The sequence below is a fragment of the Lytechinus pictus genome, chromosome 1, assembly GCF_037042905.1.
Source record: "Lytechinus pictus isolate F3 Inbred chromosome 1, Lp3.0, whole genome shotgun sequence".
NCBI classification, from domain to species: Eukaryota; Metazoa; Echinodermata; class Echinoidea; order Temnopleuroida; family Toxopneustidae; genus Lytechinus; species Lytechinus pictus.
The window spans coordinates 41325701-41346963 of record NC_087245.1 but is presented as its reverse complement, the minus strand read 5'-3'; the positions used below and the strand labels follow the sequence as shown (position 1 = coordinate 41346963).

Below are 21263 nucleotides of genomic sequence, written 5' to 3'. Positions count from 1 at the left end.
AAAATCCACATTAACCACATTCATTTTGGAATTTGGATTAAAAAATGGGGGATTAATCCTGTTTTTTCACCTTTATAGTACTCCTAAGGCATATACAGGATTAAAGAATTAGTTATAAAAATGAGTAAATGAGTAACAGGTTTCGTAGCAGACCAATCACTTGGTTGCAATCATGGACTTTACCCCAAAAAGAATTTTTTTTAAACAGAAAACTTAGTCTATGTATCACATGCATTGCAAGTCGATGTTATTATTTTTATTATAATATTGTATGGTTCGTTCTTTTGGCTGCAGGATCTTACTGGGATTGAGGATATGGTGAGATGTCGCAACATTTTGGATCAGCATGACTGGAATATTGAGGTGAGATCTCTGCTTGTCAAAGAAATACTTCATGGCCCCTTAAACACAAAAGTGTAGCGATTGATTAGGAGCTTTGATATTTTTATGATTGATTGTACATTGTGGTCAATGCAGTCAATTGTATTGTAAGCTTTTATTTTATTCTATGATCAATCGTTAAGCTTTGTGTTACTGGCACTGGTCGAATGTCCACTTGTTGGAATCGGCCATTTGTACAGTTAAATCTGTGTCTACATGTATAGCAGCCACCTGCCTGTAGTGACCACTAGATCTGGTTCTTGTGGAGGCAGATTATGTGTATAAAAAACCTGTCAATTATGGTTGCAAAGGACTTGGAAACTTTCCGGAAATTTTTGGAAAGTTTGGGGAATTTTCAGCTGCCGGGAATATGGGAATTTTCTGGAATTTTCATTTTTTCACAAAAACTTATCAATGGTGTTTTTAAAAATAAATACAAACTTATAAATTGATATCTTAAAATATCATACTTTTAATTTTTATAAAACAGTTCTTTATTCTTTGACTTGCCTAGGGTATTCATCAAAGTGTATACATGTATTATACATAAATGTACATTACTGTGAGTGTAACATGATGGGGCATGATGTGCAAAATGAAGCTTTATCAATTCAACATGAAAAAATAAAACATCGCATTACACTATTTTCCATTTTACTGCAAATGTCAAGGCTTGGACTTGTCAGAACCAAGCTTCCATTTACCAGTTTATAATAGCCTGTTAATATATAACATTGTTAATATACAATGTTAATGTAACAATGTGTTTTGAAAAATTCCTGAAAATTGCCGAAAATTCCCCAAATTCCCACAAAAATCCTGTTTATTCCCATGGAAAGTATCTACCATGAAAATTCCCAGGAATTTTGCAACCCTACTGTCAATATCAGCCATGTGTCTATAAAGCCATGTTTATGTTTCCCTTTGATGGTCCCTACAGTCACTACAGGTTTCGATGTATATAGGCAGGTCAGATGTCCATGTGGATGTCCAAAATAGAATATCGCTGTCCATGTGGGCTGTTCAGATGTCCCTGTACCTAGGTTATAAATGGCAATGCGTTTTGAATTGGGCTGGTAAATAGGTGGAGTTGTGACATCTGCGGGACAATTTTGGGGTATATTCCTTTAATTTTCTCTGCTGATACAAGATGTGATGTTGTATTTGGTGTCAAAATAAAGCTTGTTATGAGAGCAATATAGTCATACAAAAAAAGATTTTATAAGTAATGTTGTTTCCATTCGTAATTAGGGATTAATTAGCAACATGTGCGGGGGGGGGGGGGGGGGAGGATGATCAGGAGAAGCACACTAATGGACTACACCTACCAATCATAATACTATATTGTTAACTTCCATTGATAATTCATAATAATGATCGATAGTTTAGATAAGTTGTAACTAATTAATGGTTTTAAAATGTAATCAAGCTTTATCATTAATTTTTACTAATCAATCTTAATAATAAAGAGCAATATACCTGGCTGTATGATCGCGCATGCAGAGTGTCCTTTCCTAATAAGCAATGTGCATTACATGTCAGTTATACATACATGTACTGTAGTAACTTGCAGGAAGATATTCATACATTCAGAAAGGACTCATGTAATCAAATAACAAACAATACTAACAAATAACAATAACTATTGTGATTTCAGCATTAAGGCAATGGTTGAGAGTTGCAGTACGGCCCGGGGGGGGGGGGGGCACTTCCATTGACGAGTGGATACCATGCGCGACCACGGGGTCTTGAAAAGCACCCTAAACACGTATTTTCCATATTCTGAAAATGCACCCCTTAACAAGTATTGGCGTGTGAAACCCTACCCTTAACAAGTATTGGAAACAAATACTATTGGCAAGTATTCCCAAAATTGAGCTCCTAAACAAGTACAGCGATGTATTTTCCACTATTCTGAAAATGCACCCCTTAACAAGTATTGGAAACAAAACGATACTCTTGGCAAGTATTCCCTGAAATGAACCCCTAAACAAGTACAGCGATATTTTATTGTTATGTCACGGGTCCGTTGGTCGTCGGTTGTACCTTTACACACCATTATTTTGGTTTAGTACGACCCCACCTTCCACATCTCGCGCAAATCGGACTCTAAACACGTAGTGTTGGGGCAAAAAGGACATCCTTTATAAAACATTTTGATTTTGTAAATGTAAATAAAGGAAATTGGTCTCCAAAACTTGGAGACTGTCTCTGAAATTGGATACCAAAATCAAAATTATCAGTCTCTGATAAACACGTATATTTTTCCGAGCGAAATAGATACCCTTTTTTCAATATTTTTGTGTTTTTGACACCCTTATCACGTTACATACGTAACGTGCCCTATCTTGAAAAAGACATCCTTTTTACGTGTTTTTTTGGTCGCGCATGGTATCCACTCGTCAATGTAAGTGGCCCCCCCGGGCAGTATGGCAAGTTTGAAGAGAGAAATGACAAAGCAGATCTTACATGTAGGTCTTTCAATTGTGCTTGAAACTACATATAGGGCTTCTATATATAGGGCTTCTAATATGGCTTCTATTAATTAGTTCATTAAAGACTTTATTCAGCAGTGAGATGCTCATAACATGTAAGTCCCCAACAGATCCCTCTTTTCTTGTCTTAGCTTTGGAATTACCAAGAAATATGTGGTGTGACTATTTTTTATGGAAATGCAATACAGTATTTGAACTAGTTTGGTGCCAGTTGATGCATTTTTTTTTCTCTGTATGTTACTATGTTTTAAATTTATCGGCGACGAATTGTATCTCTAAGTACATGTAGATATCTACATTTGCCTAAATAGATTCTATTTTACAATCATAAATCAAATATACACATAAAACCAATTTATAACTATATTATTCAAAATTTGTTTATATTATAAGTTTGAAACCCCAAATTGGCAATTATAGCTTATTAGCCAAAATTTATTATTAAAATTCATCAAATCGTATTTTGAAATTAGAATATAATATCAAACACATTTGGAACATATTTTATGAGTTTTATGTGTATATTGATAATTGGTAAAATGGAATCTATATTTTGGCAAATGTACATGTAGTTCGTGGGTGATGTCACAATTTTGAACTACTACTAGTAACCCATGAAAACGGTGTACTCCATTCAGAGGCTTTGAACCAGAAGAAGCCCAACTTTGAACAGATGGTACTTCATACCGGGAAATCGGATTGGGGTATAAGTGGATTCATTTTGATTATCCTGTATTTTTGCAATGATTTTATGTGGTATTAGATTTTGGGTTTCATTTTCCGTGAACACTATGTTACACTACGTCAATACATTGTTTAGAAATGCAGTGTTTAGCTCATGATGTAATTTAATAGACTCCTGGGGAGCCTTTCACGAACCAAACAGCGACTTTCACTGAAGTATTTGTTCTAAGCCAATCAGTTTTGAGCATTTTTGTAGCTTGCAACAAAAGTCTGTGAAAATCAGTGACTTAAGGCGACTGCACACCTTACGATTGGTCTGCGACTCAATTTTAGAATAAAACGTAGTAGAATTTGATGCTAATACATTGAGACTTGGAATATCTTACTGTGTAATGTTCGAAATCATCATACGACTACCTACATGTATGTTCAAATCTGTGACTATGCTATCATCCTTCTTAATAGAATAAAAGCAAATTTGATATCTAGTCGTAATGACATCATAGCAGTCATATGATTGGCTACGATTTGACACTAATTTTTGGCCTTTACTCCAAAATAAAGGCTTGCAATCTTTCAAAATGTTATATTAGTATTCTTTCAATCAATTTTAGCCCCGAATGATGTGTCCATTCACATTTTCAGAAAATGAGCAAAATGCGATTTGTTCCAAAATCGGATCGTGAACAGTCGTAAGGTGTGCGATGGCCTTAAATGATTCATTAAATGCTCCTCAGTTTGATAGTATTCCTGTAACACCTTCCTTCCTGTTCCCCTTTTTTGTTGTGGTTGACCTACATGGATGCCACACAAACTAATCAGTCCTTCAGCATAATCCCCCTTCCCCAAATATAGAAAAAAAAAAGGAAAAAAACTTGTATTGGAGTAACAGGTCATTTTGGGGTCCCCTCAATCTGCATAATGATACATGTACCACTTTTTACACACACCCAACACTCACATTCATCTACATGCATGCATACATTTCGCTGAAGACAAGTTCATTTTTTAACTGGTTACCAATACACCCCAGCCTGAGATATCTTATGCACCGCCTCATATTGACAACAGACCAAGATATAAAATACCAACATTTTCAAGAGTAAATAGTGAAACAATTTTTGGTTTGTTTATTTTTGGGGCTTTTTGAAAAGACATATATCACAGTGAATTTTCAATTTTGGACAATATTGAGGATTGAGGGCAATCAATTTTTTGTCCACAGCAATTCTGTGTTTTCAATTTGATTGCAAAGTCAGCACATCATATGATATTGATTTTTAGTTTTATTTTGCCTCCAGTCAGAGGATTTTATTTACAACAAAGAACGTAACATGTTATAAAAATGAACATATGAAATGACAGGAAATTTTGAAAATTATATATGATATTGATACTATCGATAACAGTACAAAAGAAAAAAGAGGATAGGGTCAGGGGTATATTTAGGGTAGGGCAGGTTTCTCCAATACATCAATTTGTTTTTGTCTAACTAGCAACCAAAGTACGTCACTGGACACTTTCTGAATTGTTTTCTTGCAGACTGCTGTTCAAGACACGTTGAATGTATCTGAAGGTCGACCAACGGTCTACAATAGGACCACACAGGCAAGCCAGCAAACGGTACGCACACCGGAGGTCAATATGAACCCGTCAGATCAAAGGTATGTTCAAAATGCAATCAATCTGTAAGGCCCCCCCCAAAAAAAAAAAAAATATGCATGTATATATATCTATATGTATATATATCAGAAATGCGAAACAAATGATATTCACGAGTAATGCAAGTTTGCAATGCCAGAAAGAACTTGAAAAGAAAAGAAATTGTTGGCATTGCAAACTTGCATTACTCGTGAATATCATTTGTTTCGCATTACTGATGTCTTATTATTGCCAATACGTGGAAATCCAAGATGCTCTTATATGTACATATATCAAAGGGCGAACCCTATGAATGGGTTTATTTAGTCAAATTACACATTTAGATGTTGAGTGAAAGGTAGAGGGCATTATTAAGGCGCATTGCGAACATTGAAGAAAAAAAAGAAATTCGCCTTAAATGCAGATGTAGAAAGATATATATATATACATTTTTTTGGCTGGCCTATTAGTTGTTTTTCATTTAATTTTTTTTTTTGGGGGGGTCTAAATCCGCAAAACTTGCGTCGAAAAGCTGATAAAATGATAGCTTGAAGTACGTCACTGTCAGAGTACCCTCAATATCGTCGTGAAAATCACTGACTGTCTTAAAATATCTAACTTCGGAAATATACACAAGTTTGATTGGCATGGAACAAACCAGTCAATGAAAATCACCTATACAGTACCCCTTGTGAAACGTTCTCTGCACATATTTGAGTGACTATTTTTGTGGGTTTGGCCATGCCTGATCACAAGTGATGATTATTTGGGGGAAAAAATACACTTGTTGATAAAGGTTATTAGAAATCTGCAGCCTCCAGCTGGATCACGACATATTGCAAAGTTCATTCCAGTTTAGCTTTTGGAGCTGCAAGAGGAATTATCTCATCAAGTATCATGTATTCTGTTAGTGTTATTTTTCAAAAATTCAGTGTCGCTGTTGTTTTTGTTGTGTTTCACAACCATTATTGTGCCCATGTATTCAAATCATGCAAAATTCAAGCTGATATTTTGATATTAAAGAGATTCAACCTCAATACGATTTAAGAAGATTCTGAGAAGAATGAAAATTCAAAAACTATATATTTCATTTGTTAGCTTGCACTCTTTTCAAATATCAAATACAATAGCCATGTACTTTTGATAATCGAGTGTCTCAAAATCAGTATCTGGCGAACATTCGATTAGTGTAGAAAGTAGTATTCGGTTGCCGACTGTTTGTAAACTAATTGAATGCACTGACTGTTAGAACTTTACTGGAGGCCAGTTCTCTCTTTGTTTTTTATCACAGGATATTCACAGTTGCAAGGCCTTCTTCCTCGTGGTTCCAGTGGAGTTACATGATGATCCTCTTCCCCTTCCGCTTTTTCTATTCCACAATTTTCGACGTCGTTCGGTGGACACTGAGGTTGATTTGGCCCGACCCCAGGCGTATTGTTACAGATCCACGCGGGGACGTCTTATCGTTCATCGCGTCGTACGAGGAGAGATACGGAGCAGCTCATCCAGAATTCTACAGGGGAAGTTATAGTGAGGTGTGTAAACTGGGTTCCAAAGAAGCTGATCAAACTTTTACGAGGGCACTGCATGAACTTCACTCAACAAAATTTTTTTACACAGGCTAGCTTTGATAATCTATACTAAGCTCATGACAATAATTAAGAGATCGGTTCAATCACAGAGAGGCTGTAGCCCTTCACATAAATTGGTTTCTTAATCAAAAGTCACAACATGACAAAAGAAAGGCCAATAAAAATGAGATAGGATTAAACAAACTTCCCAGTTTATTACATATACATGTCCTTCATGGGCATGTATAGTAATTGGCTTAATCATAAAGAAGCTTCAGGAAGTTAACATCAAAATTTTAAATGACTGGAACAGTCAATCACACAGCCACACACATATCCCCCGAGAGATGTCCCGGTTAGCGAGGTATAATCTGTGTGTAACTCACACAGCCACACACAGATAACACTGTATTTTCATGGGCGCATCATGGTCTAGTGGTTCTGACTCTCGCCTTTTAAACGGAGGGTCGTGGGTTTGAATCCTAGCCATGGCGTGTTTCCCTTCAACAAGATATTTATCCACACTGTGCTGACCCAGGTGAGGTGAATTGCTACCTGGCAAGATTAATTCCTTGCATGCACTGAGCACTGGTGATGGTAGCTCGAACTAAAGCCCGGGGAATACTAGCAAGCGCTTTGTATCCTTAGGCAACAAGCGCTATATAAATCTAGCTATTATTATTTATCCTGTATGATCACGGTTATTTTCAATTCCGTTTAACGGGGAGTCAAATCCAAACGGTTTTCAGATAAATGAAAACAGCACACCTTTGCCCAAGTTGCCGCCTATTGAAAGTAGCCATTCTTTTATACATGCCGAAGGTATCGATCATTTTAATTCTCAGTTTTTGAAGAATGTACTTTTGCTGCACATCGAAAGTACATATACCGATAGGACACATCAATGATTAATGAGGCGAGTCAGGCGACCTCTGTGTGCGATTCTCGATCTTCAAATTGGCTTCAAAATCTCTGCTCATGGTACTTTTTTCGGAATGTAGATATTTATGTGTTGGCGGGCGATCGCGAGCCAGTAAACAATCAAGTGCGCGTTGAATGTATCCTAGTGTATCACTTGTGAAATACAGTACGGAGGTGCTGCTTCACCCGCGTCCACGCCACGACATACGAGTGACGTGAGGGACCTATTCTTTGATGAGCTTATCAATGGTTAGCGGACGTAGTTATGAACTTTGCGTTAAGAAAGATCAATAGTAAAGACACAGCATCGGAATTCTTGGAGTGGACTTATGATGACAATTTAGTCAGAAAAACTTGAAATATTACAAGTAGCTACACAAACAATGTGTGATCCCTGGCTGACAGTAAATCTCTGTTTATCCGAAACCGTCAAATTGAAAACGGTTAGTGGCATGGGTGGTCGTTTACCGGATCGAAAAACATTTGACTCCAGCACTAATTATTATTATTATATTTAGATTATACCCCGCTTAGCGGGACATCCCTAAGGATCTTTTTGAGTTTTCAGTGCTCATTTGAACATTTTGGGGGTGAAATCGCCCTGAGCCTCCATGTAATTTCTTCCCTGACCTGAAGTTGTATGTCTCTCAGACCTGCGCTAAGTTACCTGTATTTTTCTTTATCATACCCTTCAGGCATTAAGTGATGCCAAGAGAGACCTTAAGTTTTTATTAGTATATCTCCATGGCAACGATCATCAAGACACTGATCAGTTTTGTAGGTGAGTACCATTGTCTTTAAATATAATGCTTCATTCTTTTTGATAAATGGAAAGATTTATGATCACCTGGTGTCTACATTACAAGTGGTTGGTCTCCATTTCATATAGTCTAACATCACATGGGCTAAATCCATTGGACCGTATTCTGAAGTCGGGTTTAACTTTATAGACCATGTGCTAAAATTATGGGAAGCCCAAAATTTTAAAATTTTGATTACATTGTATGTTTCTTATGTTTACTGTTCTCTTTCCTAATACTTCAGTGGTGAGGACAAAAGACAACTATCTTATTCATTCTCCCCAGACAGTTAAGAATGATTTGAGAGTCAAATGAGCTAGTAAATTGAACCTCTATTGTTTGAGATTTATGTCACAATTGGCTATCCATAGTTAAACCACGACTTTAGACCAGAGTTTAAATTGAACCTGAGGTCAGAAAACAGGCCATGTTGCGGCAAATTGCCAATTCGTCCACTGCCAAGTGCCAACTGGTCCACTCACCACATGGTCTACCTTCATTTAGTCTAATGCCATTCCATCCATCAACATTTCGTCCAACAACCATTTGGTCCAATCACCATTTCGTCTATTACCATTTCGTCTAATAACCAGTTGGTCTAATACCCATTTTCTTTTCATTCATTTTGCACAATTAACACTTAAGTTTAATTAGACCAAATGGTATATGGACTGATTGGCTATTGGACCAACTGGTTATTAGATGAAATGACATTAGACTAAATTAAAGTAGACCATGTGGTGAGTGGACGAACTGATGGAAGACCAAATGATAGTGGACAAGTTAGCAATTGGCATTAGACGAATTGGAAATAAACCATGTGGTCTACTATCACTTTGGTCTAATTGCTACTCGGTTTATAGTACACCAGTTGATAAACCACTCTTTAGTACAATTCAAATAATTACAATTTGTTGGGTTATTTTTTCTCTGTTCATTTTGGAATACATAAATAAGGTCTTTAAAGGGGGAGAGAACTGGCCTAAATTTATGTGTGGTCTCTTATTGACTATTTTAATTATTATTATTTTTTATTTACCCCTGGAAGGTAACCTGTCAGTAGACCAAGTAGTTTTCTTGGGGTCCTTGCCCCCCCAAAAAAAGTTTAAAGAAAATACATACATATAAGAGTTACCATCTATGTGTTATGAATAGCTAGTCTAATTCATGTATATAGCTTTAGAGATAAAGAATATGAATTTAATTTATAAACTTAAATATCTTGAGAGGTAACTCCTTGTTGAGGGACTCGGTGACATAATTTGTCATGTCGGTGCAAGAACGCCCTTTTTGTTATTCATTATGAAATACATCATAAAGTTATACATTTAAACAGTAAATTCTACCCCTCACGATGTACATGTATTGTTTTTATTTCAGAGATACCTTAGGTAACACTGAAGTCATAGAGTTTATCAATGGTAGTCTTATATTTTGGGCTGCGTCTGTCAACTCTCCTGAAGGGTATAGAGGTAAGAATTCTTTCGCTGTGTTTATTGTATGTCTGTCTCGCGTTGTTCCATTCGTGTGATCCGCTATACTACCAGCAGGTTAAAGTACCCTGCTTTCATCGCAAATGTTTTTTTTAAGCGCACATACAGTTGCCCTTTCACAGGGAACTGTACAAAAAGTCTCACCAATTCCATTGTCATTATTCTTTAATTCGTAGAGCGGATAACTCATTGTATTGGCACAAAAAGTGAAGTGCAGCAGCAGCATTGAAGTGGAAGGTCAGTCTGACAATAAGCTCATGAAAAAAAAACCCAGAAAAAAATAGAGAAAAGTTTTAGTGAGGGATTGATGGAAATCAATCGGTGGAAGCACCGTGGTGTACCGGTTCTGACTCTCGCCTTGTAATCAGAGGGTCGTGTGTTCGAATCCCACCATGGCCTTGCTTCCTTTGGCAAGGCGTCAATCCACACATTGCCACTCTCCACCCAGGTGCTAATTGGGTACCGGTAGGAAACAACCGTCATTGTGGTTGGTTTAGGAAGTGTGCGCCTAACAGGCTGCTTGAAATGTTATAAATCCAGTGACCAGGTAATAATAATTGTGAAGCGCTTTGAGCAGTCGTTAATTGATAAAGCGCTATAGAAATGCCAATTATTATTATTGCTATTATTAATATTATTAAATCTGTTAAAGAATAACAGCCATGAATTTTTTAAAGGTTTTGATTTTGTGACATTGCATACAAGCAGCTTCTCCATATGTCGTGTGATATACATTTGTAAAAATGTCATTTTCTTTTAAAAATCGAAAGTAATTGCATTTGTGGGGTGTACAAACAGTATCAGATGCTGACTCTGCATAATGCTCCATGAGAAGCCCAAACTCTGTGCCTGTAGACTACTCCTCACCAGGCCTCCATCTTTTTGTATTAATAATTTTTGTGAAATTATCTTTCTGCTGTTTCCCATGTGACCTCTGATGTTGAAAGTCTTATCGACGTACACATTGTTGTTTTATCTCTAGTATCATTAGCACTTCGAGAGAACACCTACCCCTTCCTAGCCCTCATCGTCCTACGGGACAACAAGATGACGGTGGTGCTGAGGATAGAGGGCGCCGTCAGCGGGGAATCGTTGATAGAGCGGGTCCAACGAACGATGAGCGAGACGGAGGGTTATTTGGTGGCCATGAGGATGGAGCGGCAGGAACGAAACCTTGCCAACACACTGAGACAGGAGCAAGATGAAGCCTATCGGGAATCCCTTCGACAAGATCAAGAAAAGGTAATATACTTGCAAGGAATGGGGATTTTTCATGGCTCTTATGAGTATTTCGAGTGCGAAATAACCCTGAGCCCCCTTGTAATTTTTTTTCCTGGTAATATAGTTTTAAAGTTTGATTTATCTTTTACTCTATTTGTTTTATTCACGTTAAAGCATGCAGTATTGCTCGAAGTAAAGTAGACACCATTTGTGCATGTAATGCTACGCCAGCCCATCATGCGTTTATCTTAATTATATACACTCTAAAGGATGATGAAAAGTTTACTTTACTTTACTACTTGAAATCATCTCTCTCTTTTTGGTTTTAAAATGAATGTCTTTTTACACAAAAACTTTAATATATATGATCTATGAATACACAATCAGCCTCATTGAAATCGATGTATTATTGACCTGGTTCTTAATGCTATGAACCAGGCAAATAATACAGTGACTTATGCATCAGTAATATATACTAAGACTACTTTACTTAAAGGAAACTAAAACCCAAGAAGAAAAGCAGTCTTATTGGAAAGAATAAAATGAGAGAAACTATTTCTAAAAAAGTTTTATCAAAATCGGTTATGAAATAAGCAAGTTATGGACGTTTAAAAAGTCTTATTGTACTTTCTATGGGAATCCTCAAATTGGAAAACGTGCTTCAAAATGGCTGATTTTGTGGAAAACTCTCCATTTGTTTTGTACACAAATTTTCCTCATCTTTCAAATTGCATCTTGCCTCCTGAGCACAACATATGTCATGGGAAAATATAATTCACATCACATATGTCAAGGTCAGGAGGAGATAATGTGAAATATGTAAAATATGGCAAGGCCCCCAAGCCCCCCCCCCCCCATGTGTACGCCTGTTGTGGCTTTATTATACCTGGTATCTGTTGTTTTTCTTTATATTTTAGGCAAGGAAGAAGAGGGAAGAGGAAGAGGAGAAGAGCAAGCAAGAGCAAGAGGAAAGAGAACTGGAGGAAGAGAAGCAAAAACAAATTGAGGTGAGTTTAAAGGTCAAGTTCTCCCTAGTCTTTTGACAAGGCCTCGTGACTTGGCTATGATCTTCGTCAAGTAGTGGCTGAAACAAGACTAGCGGTCGATGAAGAGAGCTGTAGAAACCTGACTGAATGTGAGATCGAGTCGCGTTAGCGAGGTCAGTCGCGAGGCCTTTTGGAACCTGGCTTTCACTGCTTACTATGAATTATTCATGAGCATGCCAATGTGCACTTTTGATACCTGATGACGTCATGGGTCCTGTACGTCCGCTTCTATGGTACAGGGTCATACGTTGTTCATGGACACGAAGGATAGGCCCGCTAATTGGTCGCTACCTCTCAGGTAGCGGATTCAAACTAAGAACAATGGTTAACATAAGAAATCCAAGTCAGGTTCCTAAAGGCCCAGGGGATGGCTCGTTCGCCCGGGTTGGATGATTAGTCTTTTCTTACTAGTCGCCCAGTTTCGGAAATACACTTTATATCAAACACTGGACCTTGTAAAAAGGTGTAGTCCTCACCAACAGCAAGTTGGTTTGGACAAATGGGGGGAAAATCAGACAAGAATAGAACTGAAAATTTCATCAGAATGGGATGTAAAATAATAAAAGAGTCATAGCATTTTTAAGTTTTGCTTTAATATTTTTACAAAACAGTAAAATGCTTGTTCTGGTTTATATTTGCAACCAATCCTCATGATATTTAGCTTGTCTTGGGGTAATACTAGGCAAGACATATTTTTCCATGTGTTGGAACTGTTGCCATGGTAATGGCAGGGGTATTAATCACCTTCAGTGATAGTTCAGTTTAGATAGTTTCTGAGAGTCAAATACATCTGGACTCCATAACACAAAGGTTTGCGATGGATTGCAAATATGAAAGAACCGCACTGATTGGTCCCTGGTCAGTATTTTAAACCTGATGCTGGTGTAACATTGATATTGATTGGTCAATTCATTTAGCTATTGATCGCAAACATCTGTGTAACAGAGCCCTGGGCCCCGTCTTACAAAGAGTTTGTTTGATCCAATCGATCGCAACTATGGAAAGCCAGCAAAGTCAACATATAAAATGCATGTTTATTAAAAAAGATTCTAGATATGAACGTATATCCATAAATTCATTGATTTCTTGACAATCTTGACAACATATAAAATGCATGTTTATTAAAAAAAGATTCTAGATATGAATGTATATACCTAAATTCATTGATTTCTTGACAATTTGGTGTGATCTCCTTTGTTTACAAAGGACATTTTGCAAATTACCTGTAGAAAAAATTATGACACTGACGGATTTCCATAGAGTTACGATTGATTGGATCGATTGTAACTCTTTGTAAGACAGGGCCCTGGTCTATGTCTGTGGGGGGGGGGGGTATTTCTTTGTATGTGCCCCCTTCCAAGTTGACATGTCTTAATATCATCTATGCTCTTGAATACCTAGGAGAGAGCAAAACGTAGGATAGAGAAAGCTTCTCTCCTGCCGGATGAGCCAGATGCTAGTAGCCCTGATGCTGTTAAGATTCTTTTCAAACTTCCCAACGGCAGGCGACTAGAACGGAGCTTCCTGAAGACTTGCTCATTAGAGGTACGTTCTAGACCTTGACCTGTGTTTCATATATGTTTTATTGGCGACACAAAATTTGCTCCGGTGACTATTGCTCTAGGCTTTATTTCATCTAAGATGAAGGGTTAAGGTTGCAATATGGGGTTTTATGGTGGGTCTAGGGTCTGGTTTAAAATGGGATAAACCTGTAGTGTTACATCCAGGGTTTACATTGGTCAATTTATTAGTTTGTAGAATTTACAGCAGAGGAATTATTGATGGAGCAAAAGTCATGGAACCTTTTATTTGGTTGATGTACATCTCTCTCTCTCTCTCTCTCTCTGTTACTAGTAAGTCACCCTAGCGGTGCCACGCCAACTGTTTTTTGTTACTGAATAAATCACTGCGCAATCACATGTTGCATGTGTTAAATGAAGCTCGCAGAATCCATCACAATGATTTAATTATGGAAAACAAAGGTGATCAAAAACAGTTATTTCGTGTTGTGAAGTCTCTGTTGAATATTGCTAATAAGCAACCTGTAAAACCATGCATTATTGACAAACAGGGCGCAGTTCTCATGATAATTTGCTCCTTCACATCCCCACTCATAATACAAAGATAACTTTGGGAAATCGTGCTTTTGCCTGTGCAGCCCAAAAATTATGGAATGGTTTGCCATATGTAATAAGATCCTGTCCATCAGAAGAAACTATCAAACTTAAACTAAAAACGTTCATACTTAAACTAAAAGTCTGTTCAAATAATTCCCATACATTTCCTTTTCCCCTTTTGTAAATTTATTCTCAAGCATTTCACTAGCTCTTAATTGTAGCGCAGTAGAATATATGCACATGATTTCTGCACTTTATAAATCATTATATTATTATTATTATAAATGGAGTGGAGCGTTGTGGCCCAGTGGATTGGTCTCTGGACTATGAAACAGAGGGTCGTTGGTTCGAATCCCAGCCATGGCGTAATTTCCTTCGACAAGAAATTTATCCACATTGTGCTGCACTCAACCCAGGTGAGGTGAATGGGTACCTGGCAGAAATTTACTTCTTGGAATGCGTGTGCGCTGTAATCTTAGTAATTACGGCTGCCAAGCTACAGCTGGGGTAATAATATCCAAGTCCTTTGGAAGCGCATAGAGACATTATTCATAATTGTGATATGCACTATACAAGAACTGTGTATTATTATTATTATAAATGTTTTTTATTGATATTCCAGGTCCTGTATGATTATGTATTTGTCCAAGATGAAGTGCCAGACGAGTTCCAGCTCCAAACGAACTACCCTCGCCGGGTACTCCAATGCTTACCCACCGAGGAAAATGAAATGGTGCCCTCTATAGGCGATGCAGGTTTGAACCATCGTGAAATGTTATATGTTCAGGATATAAGTGATTAAAACAGCTTGGGGTGTGATATGCCGGAACAAGCTATCTTGGATGATCATTGTGAAGACCGACCTCCACGCGTCACATGGAGCCAAGAGGTACTAAGCAAGGATATCAAAGCCAACAATGTTGCCTGTTTTTATCCGGCATATCGGCCGTACTCCAAATTTGCCGACTGTCACCGTGAAATGCATTAATTTACAGTTGTAGCTGAGGAGTGAAGGCTGCTTTGACCTGGGGAGTATTGCAACTTAGTACCAGTGGCATATTAAAGGCAGGGATGCAAGGAACACGCCCCTCTATGTTATAATCCATTATGCAAGGATATTGATAAAGATAAATCTAAAATAGTAATCTGCACTCCTCATTTTTTTTCTTCAAAATACTGGTACCGCTGGCACTGTCAGTACTGTGTACTTATTCTGCGTCAAAACGAGTATAAGCCGTTGAGTGATCATTGCAGAGTGCTTAATGTTGAGCGCTCATACATGAATGAAAGGGGTGAAATAAGTCTGTCTTTTGGTGCTTGGAAATGGATGTGATGGTAGTGGAATATAGTGGAATGTTAATTTAAATGTTATTTTCTTCTGAACAGTAGCTAAAGGATAAAGGCCCATATTCTGAACCCGGGTTTAAATTAAACCCTGGTTTAAAGTTGTGGTTTATCTATGGAGAGCCAATTGGAGTACAAATCCTTAACAATACACATTCAATTTATTAACTCATTTGACACCCAAATTGTTCATAATTGTCTGGGAATGATAACTGAAGTATTATTCTTCATTATGAAAGCAAAAGGAAACAAAAAAGCAAACATAAGAAAAGTACAATATAAACAGAATTTTTGAACTTTTGGCTCTCCATAAATTTAGCACACAGTTTGACCGTGGTCTAATTCAAACCTGACTTCAGAATACGGGCCAAAGAGTTTAGTGGGACTGTCTTGGAGTGTCTTTGAGTGATTGCATAGATGAAATAGAGATGGTTTGCCTGGATCTGGGTCCCATAACACAAAGATTAGTAATTAATCTTACGTTTGATCCTTGCGATTGATTGTACATTGTAGTCAATGCAATCAATTGCCAGAAATATGCTACGGTGATTGCTAACATTTTGTGTTACGGGCCCCTGGTATCATTGATACTTTAAATCAATGATATGCTCGATTTTCTTGATTGATTTTGCTCTCAGCCGATCAGATTGTTCGATTTCAGGATCTAATGATCTTAAGTTCATAGCTTGCCATAGATAGATTTTACAATGAGAATATTATGATAATAATAATCCATATTTTATTTGAAATAGAGATCAGGAATAGAAACCCTCCCAAAATTCATTTTGCCCAATTGATCATGGGCCCGGCAGCCACTGAGCAACGCCAGATCCTATCTTTTAATGTTTTCTGTTGAACACCCTTCCTGGTTGTGAAGCGGACGCTCTACCATCTGAGCCACCACATCGGTGTTGCAGCATCCAGATGTCACAGCAATGTTTGTTCTGAAGTAAAATCATTAGAATCTGCATGAATTATTGACTCCTCCAAAGAAATTCACCTCCTTAATAAGCCAGTTCAGAGTCCCATTCTGTGCATGATCAGAAGAATGTCATTTGTACTCAAGTGACATGGTGGTTTAATTTTCAATGAGATAAGCACAGACTCTGATGAATTGATCATTCATATATTCTTTTGAATTGTGCTTTTGATTAGATCCACAAAAAACAACAATGCATCCACTAGCGACGGGTTTTCCATAGTAGGCCAAGTACATTGTCATAATGCATTCAAAGTAGGAATGTAACTAATGCCTTCATAGAGTGTTCAATGGTGTGTTATTCTACCGCCCTTTCACACGCTACCGAAATCGTTATTTGAATGATGATTCCAGTGAAAAATAATTCTAATGACAAAATTTTAACACGTGTGAATCCAAACTAGAATCACGAACGCTAATCACAATCATGAATTCAAATTCTACTCCAGAGGTAAACTCCAGTTCAGTTTCACTCAAATTATGGTACAAATTTTAAGTCTGAAAGGGTTGACCTCCAAAACATCTTTTGAGGGGCGGAGCTTACGTGACCTTTCAAGCACTTTCGTAGATAATATAATTGTCATGCTCTCATCGTAGTTTCCTTTTTGCGATGCAGTGCTTTGATTGGGTTTGATTGACAAGTCACCAAGGACACAATACTGCCTTCGCTCAGGAATTCGAATTCAAATCACAGTTTTCGAGTGAACGTGTGAATGGTACAATGATTCTAAAGACGAATTGCAATCATCATCACAATGATGATTCAAGATTCTCGTGTGAAAAGGCCCCTAGTCACCTGGTCTTTGCAATTTCTGCATTCTGCTATGTAAGGCATGCTTACGTAATATCTTGCTTTGAAATCTGCCTATCATAATGAAAGAAATGAAAGGTCATTTGACCAAAATTGCCCATGGGGTAACTCCGAACTGGTCTATTCAAACACCCCACCCTCCTATGATGACCAAACTTGACATAATACAGGGCAGACAGCAACCTATGACCTAGGCATTGTCTGCAGCTATTGTCTGAGGCCCATATTCTGAACTTGGGTTTAAATTAAACCCTGGTTTAAAGTTGTGGTTTAACTATGGAGAACCAATTGGGGCAGAAATCCCTAACAGTAAACGTTCAATTCATTAACTCATATGACATCCACATATTTATATTTGTCGAGGAATGATAACTTAGATATTTTTCTGAAAGCAAAAGGAAACAAAATAGTAAACATAAGAAATATACAATATAAACACAATTTCTGAATTTTTGGCTCCCCATAATTTTAACACAGAGTTAGACCGTGGTCTAAGTTAAACCTGACTTCAGAATACGGGCCTTTGTGTTTACGGGTCTAAGTATGCGGTTACCCGAAACATCTGATTCAGAAGATTGTGAGCAGTGGCTGCTTACTCCTGTATAACTTTAGTCATTTTCTTTTTATCAAAGAATGTCCAGTCACAGTGGCAGTTTTTCATACAAAGAACAAATCTTGATCGATAAAATAATTAACAACTGAAAGCAAGACAGGAATGTATAGACTGGCTGATTCGCAGCCGCATTTTGTAGTCTTGTGCATCAGATGTATTGCTTATAAATAGAAGAGATGAGATATGATGCATCGCTTATAATTAGTCTAACAGCTTAGATAAAGCCGTAGCCTGCGAGGCAGACAGAAAATATCTCTGATAAAATTAGGATAGGTAAATATCCGTATCCCTCTTTTTTTTTCCATATTTTTATTAAAAAGAACAGTAAAGGGGTGTTCTTTCTTCACGGATTGTGAGCATAGATGGTTGTGCATCAGTCGCTTTACCTCTGACCAATGGTGTACCCCAGGGCTCTTTGACTTGCACAGTACATGTTTAAGCATAATTTATAATGACTTGTGACATAATGGACTCGTGAAACTTGACTCGTGATGACATCATTATGATGTCATGGTGATGTCATCTATTTTCTATTTGTATACATAACTTTTTACTCGAAATGTACAATGGGGATTTGATTAGACAAATCTGGCCATTTGCCTTACCATGCCTGGTGGTTGTTTCATAAAGCTGTTCGTAAGATACGAATGACTTTACGCACGACTGGTAACCCTTTCTCATGCCAAGTGATATATACCTATGCAATTGAGTAAGTTTGAGCGTAAAGTTGTGCGTAATTTTACGAACAGCTTTATGAAACACCCACATGTGTTTCATAATATTGTTTATAAGTTACAAACGGCTTTATGAACGACCGGTGATCCATTCTTATGGTAAATGATATACACCAAATGTTCATTGGTGTTGGTTTAGCGCTGAAGAAAGGACCATCAGTCATTTGTAAAACTTGTAATTTATGAACAGTTTTATGACACTCCAACCAGAATATTAAAAAGAAGCATTGATATGTTGCTTCTTGTCTTGACACGGCTCATTAACTTTATCAAATATTTCAGACAAGGGCCCCGTCTTACAAAGATTTGCAATTGATCCAATCAACTACAACTATGGAAAGCCATCAATGTCCACATCTCAACTGCATGTTTGTTCCAAATATATTCTAGATATGTTTATTCAAACATTCATCATTTTCTTGAAAATTCAGTGTGCTTCTCTATGTTTACCAAGGACATTGTGCAAATTTCCTAAAGAAAACAAATTCTAACATTGATGGATTTGCATATAGTTGAGGTTGATTGGATCAATTGTAACTCTTTGTAAGACAGGGCCCAGGTTATGTAAAACTTAAATTATTTGCAATTGATCTTAATTACATGTACCTCTCTCTTACACTTCAAAGTTTTTGACTTGTAATAGCTAATTATCATCAAAATTTTCAACAAAAATAGTTTTTTGTAGTGTAGAGTGGTTATACAAAGGCAAACTCGCTCTTGCTTCATTCTCACGATTTTAGTGACATTTGAATCACCAAATGATACTCCACAAATTAGACTGACTTATTGGATCATATCTGTCAGGATAAATACCAACTGTAAAGTGGGATAGTCCAAGTGGGTGTTTCATAAAGCTTTTGAAGTTACAAGTGACTTAATGAATGACTGGTGACCCTTAGGAACTAAATCATTGTGAATGGAAATCTTGGGTGTATCACTTGCCACAAGAAAGGATCACCACTCTTTCGTAAAATCGCTTGTAACTTCTGAACAGCTTTATGAAACACCCACCTGGTTCGTGTATACAGTCCGTGTAATGCTACACTTTTTAATGAGCTGTTGAAATCATGTTTCTTCATAATATGAAGGAGATTTTGTTCAAATTAAAAGATGTTCTACTCTCTTCTCTATCAGATGCCACCAAACAGACTACTTTTTGTTCATGCTTAACAGAATCCTTACCTGTTTTTTGTTCAGTTTTCAGTTCATATATACTGTATATATATATACAGCTGAGGCTAAGTGAATATTTCTTCATTTCGTTTCCATTTACTTTACTCATTTTTATGTCTGTTAGGACATACACTGATATTATCTGAGTTCAGGCAAAAATTGAAAATTGTAATTATGGTAAAGAGAATGCATCATTCAACTTGCATTAATTTTGTTCAAAGTCATTAAAAACTTGTTTTATAGGAAAGATTTTATCGCAATCCTTCTTCAGGCTGAGCTTGAGGTGTTTAAATGATGTCATGTATGAGCACATCTATGATGTAGGAAATCTGCAAAATCTAGATAGCTATATCTTCAATTTTAATAGTCCACTTTATCAATGTGTAATTCTACACTTCCTGTTTGCTCAGGTATGGAAAAAAATAGCCTTTTTGGTGTCATCAAATAGGGACGGCATGAGAGCATCTACCAATACTGAAAAATCTTCATATTTTGAAATGTGGTTTTGACGGCTTTTCACAAAATGTAACACTTATACTGTCTCTAATTTATTTTGTGTATGTGTGTCTTTAGTTTATTGTATCTTTAATATATGTATAGGTTGATAATACATGATTATTTTGTGCAAATTAAAGGAAATTAGAATTGACATATGATATAGGTGAATGAAGTTTAATGATTTGATTTTTATTCTCTTTTTGAAGGGAATACATATTTGTTTTTATCTAAAAATGGGCCTTCACAAAGTACAAGTATGAATAATTACTAGATTTTGTTTACAAAAATGTAATTTATGATAACAGATTTTTTGCAATCTGGGGTATTGAATGAAAATTGAGATATGGAAGCTCAATAAAAAGTTTGGACAGTATAAAGTTGAATAAACTCAGGCTAGTAAATTGATTTGGATTCTCGCATTTCTTTGCAAAAGTAGGTCTTAGTTTCTTTATGTGTCGTCATTGTTTTTTCTAAATATGTGTAATGCTCAATCATTTCAAAATGCAATAATAGATTACTTTTTGTTGATTAGTCTCAGAATGTTTTCAATTGTTTCTATGAAGCTAAAATCACAAATCACAATGGAAATGCAAAGTACAATTACTTCAGGAAAGTAGTAATGACTAATGATAATTATGTAAGATTATATGCACATCCTTTCAGCCGAGTGTTCAACGAGATTAGTGTCATCATTAGCTTTCCATAAATCTTGGCTGCTGTCCCAGCACAAAACCATTTCAA

General features: G+C 36.8%; 1 protein-coding gene across 1 annotated transcript; it reads left to right on the top strand.

Annotated features, from left to right (window-relative positions):
- The first annotated feature begins 292 nt into the window (after nt 1-292).
- Nucleotides 293-21263, top strand: LOC129267331 (FAS-associated factor 2-like). The gene is made up of 9 exons (XM_064103137.1): nt 293-363; nt 5103-5224; nt 6493-6736; nt 8389-8474; nt 9874-9965; nt 10969-11228; nt 12125-12214; nt 13655-13798; nt 14993-21263. The coding sequence occupies exons 1-9, from the start codon at nt 316-318 to the stop codon at nt 15170-15172; spliced, it is 1266 nt and encodes a 421-aa protein (XP_063959207.1). The 5' UTR covers nt 293-315; the 3' UTR covers nt 15173-21263.

Coding starts and splice junctions, on each gene's coding strand:
- LOC129267331 (XM_064103137.1), top strand. CDS start 316: ATGGTGAGATGTCGCAACATTTTGGATCAGCATGACTGGAATATTGAG. Junction 364..5,102: donor AGCATGACTGGAATATTGAG/GTGAGATCTCTG, acceptor GTTTTCTTGCAG/ACTGCTGTTCAAGACACGTT. Junction 13,799..14,992: donor TGAAGACTTGCTCATTAGAG/GTACGTTCTAGA, acceptor TTGATATTCCAG/GTCCTGTATGATTATGTATT.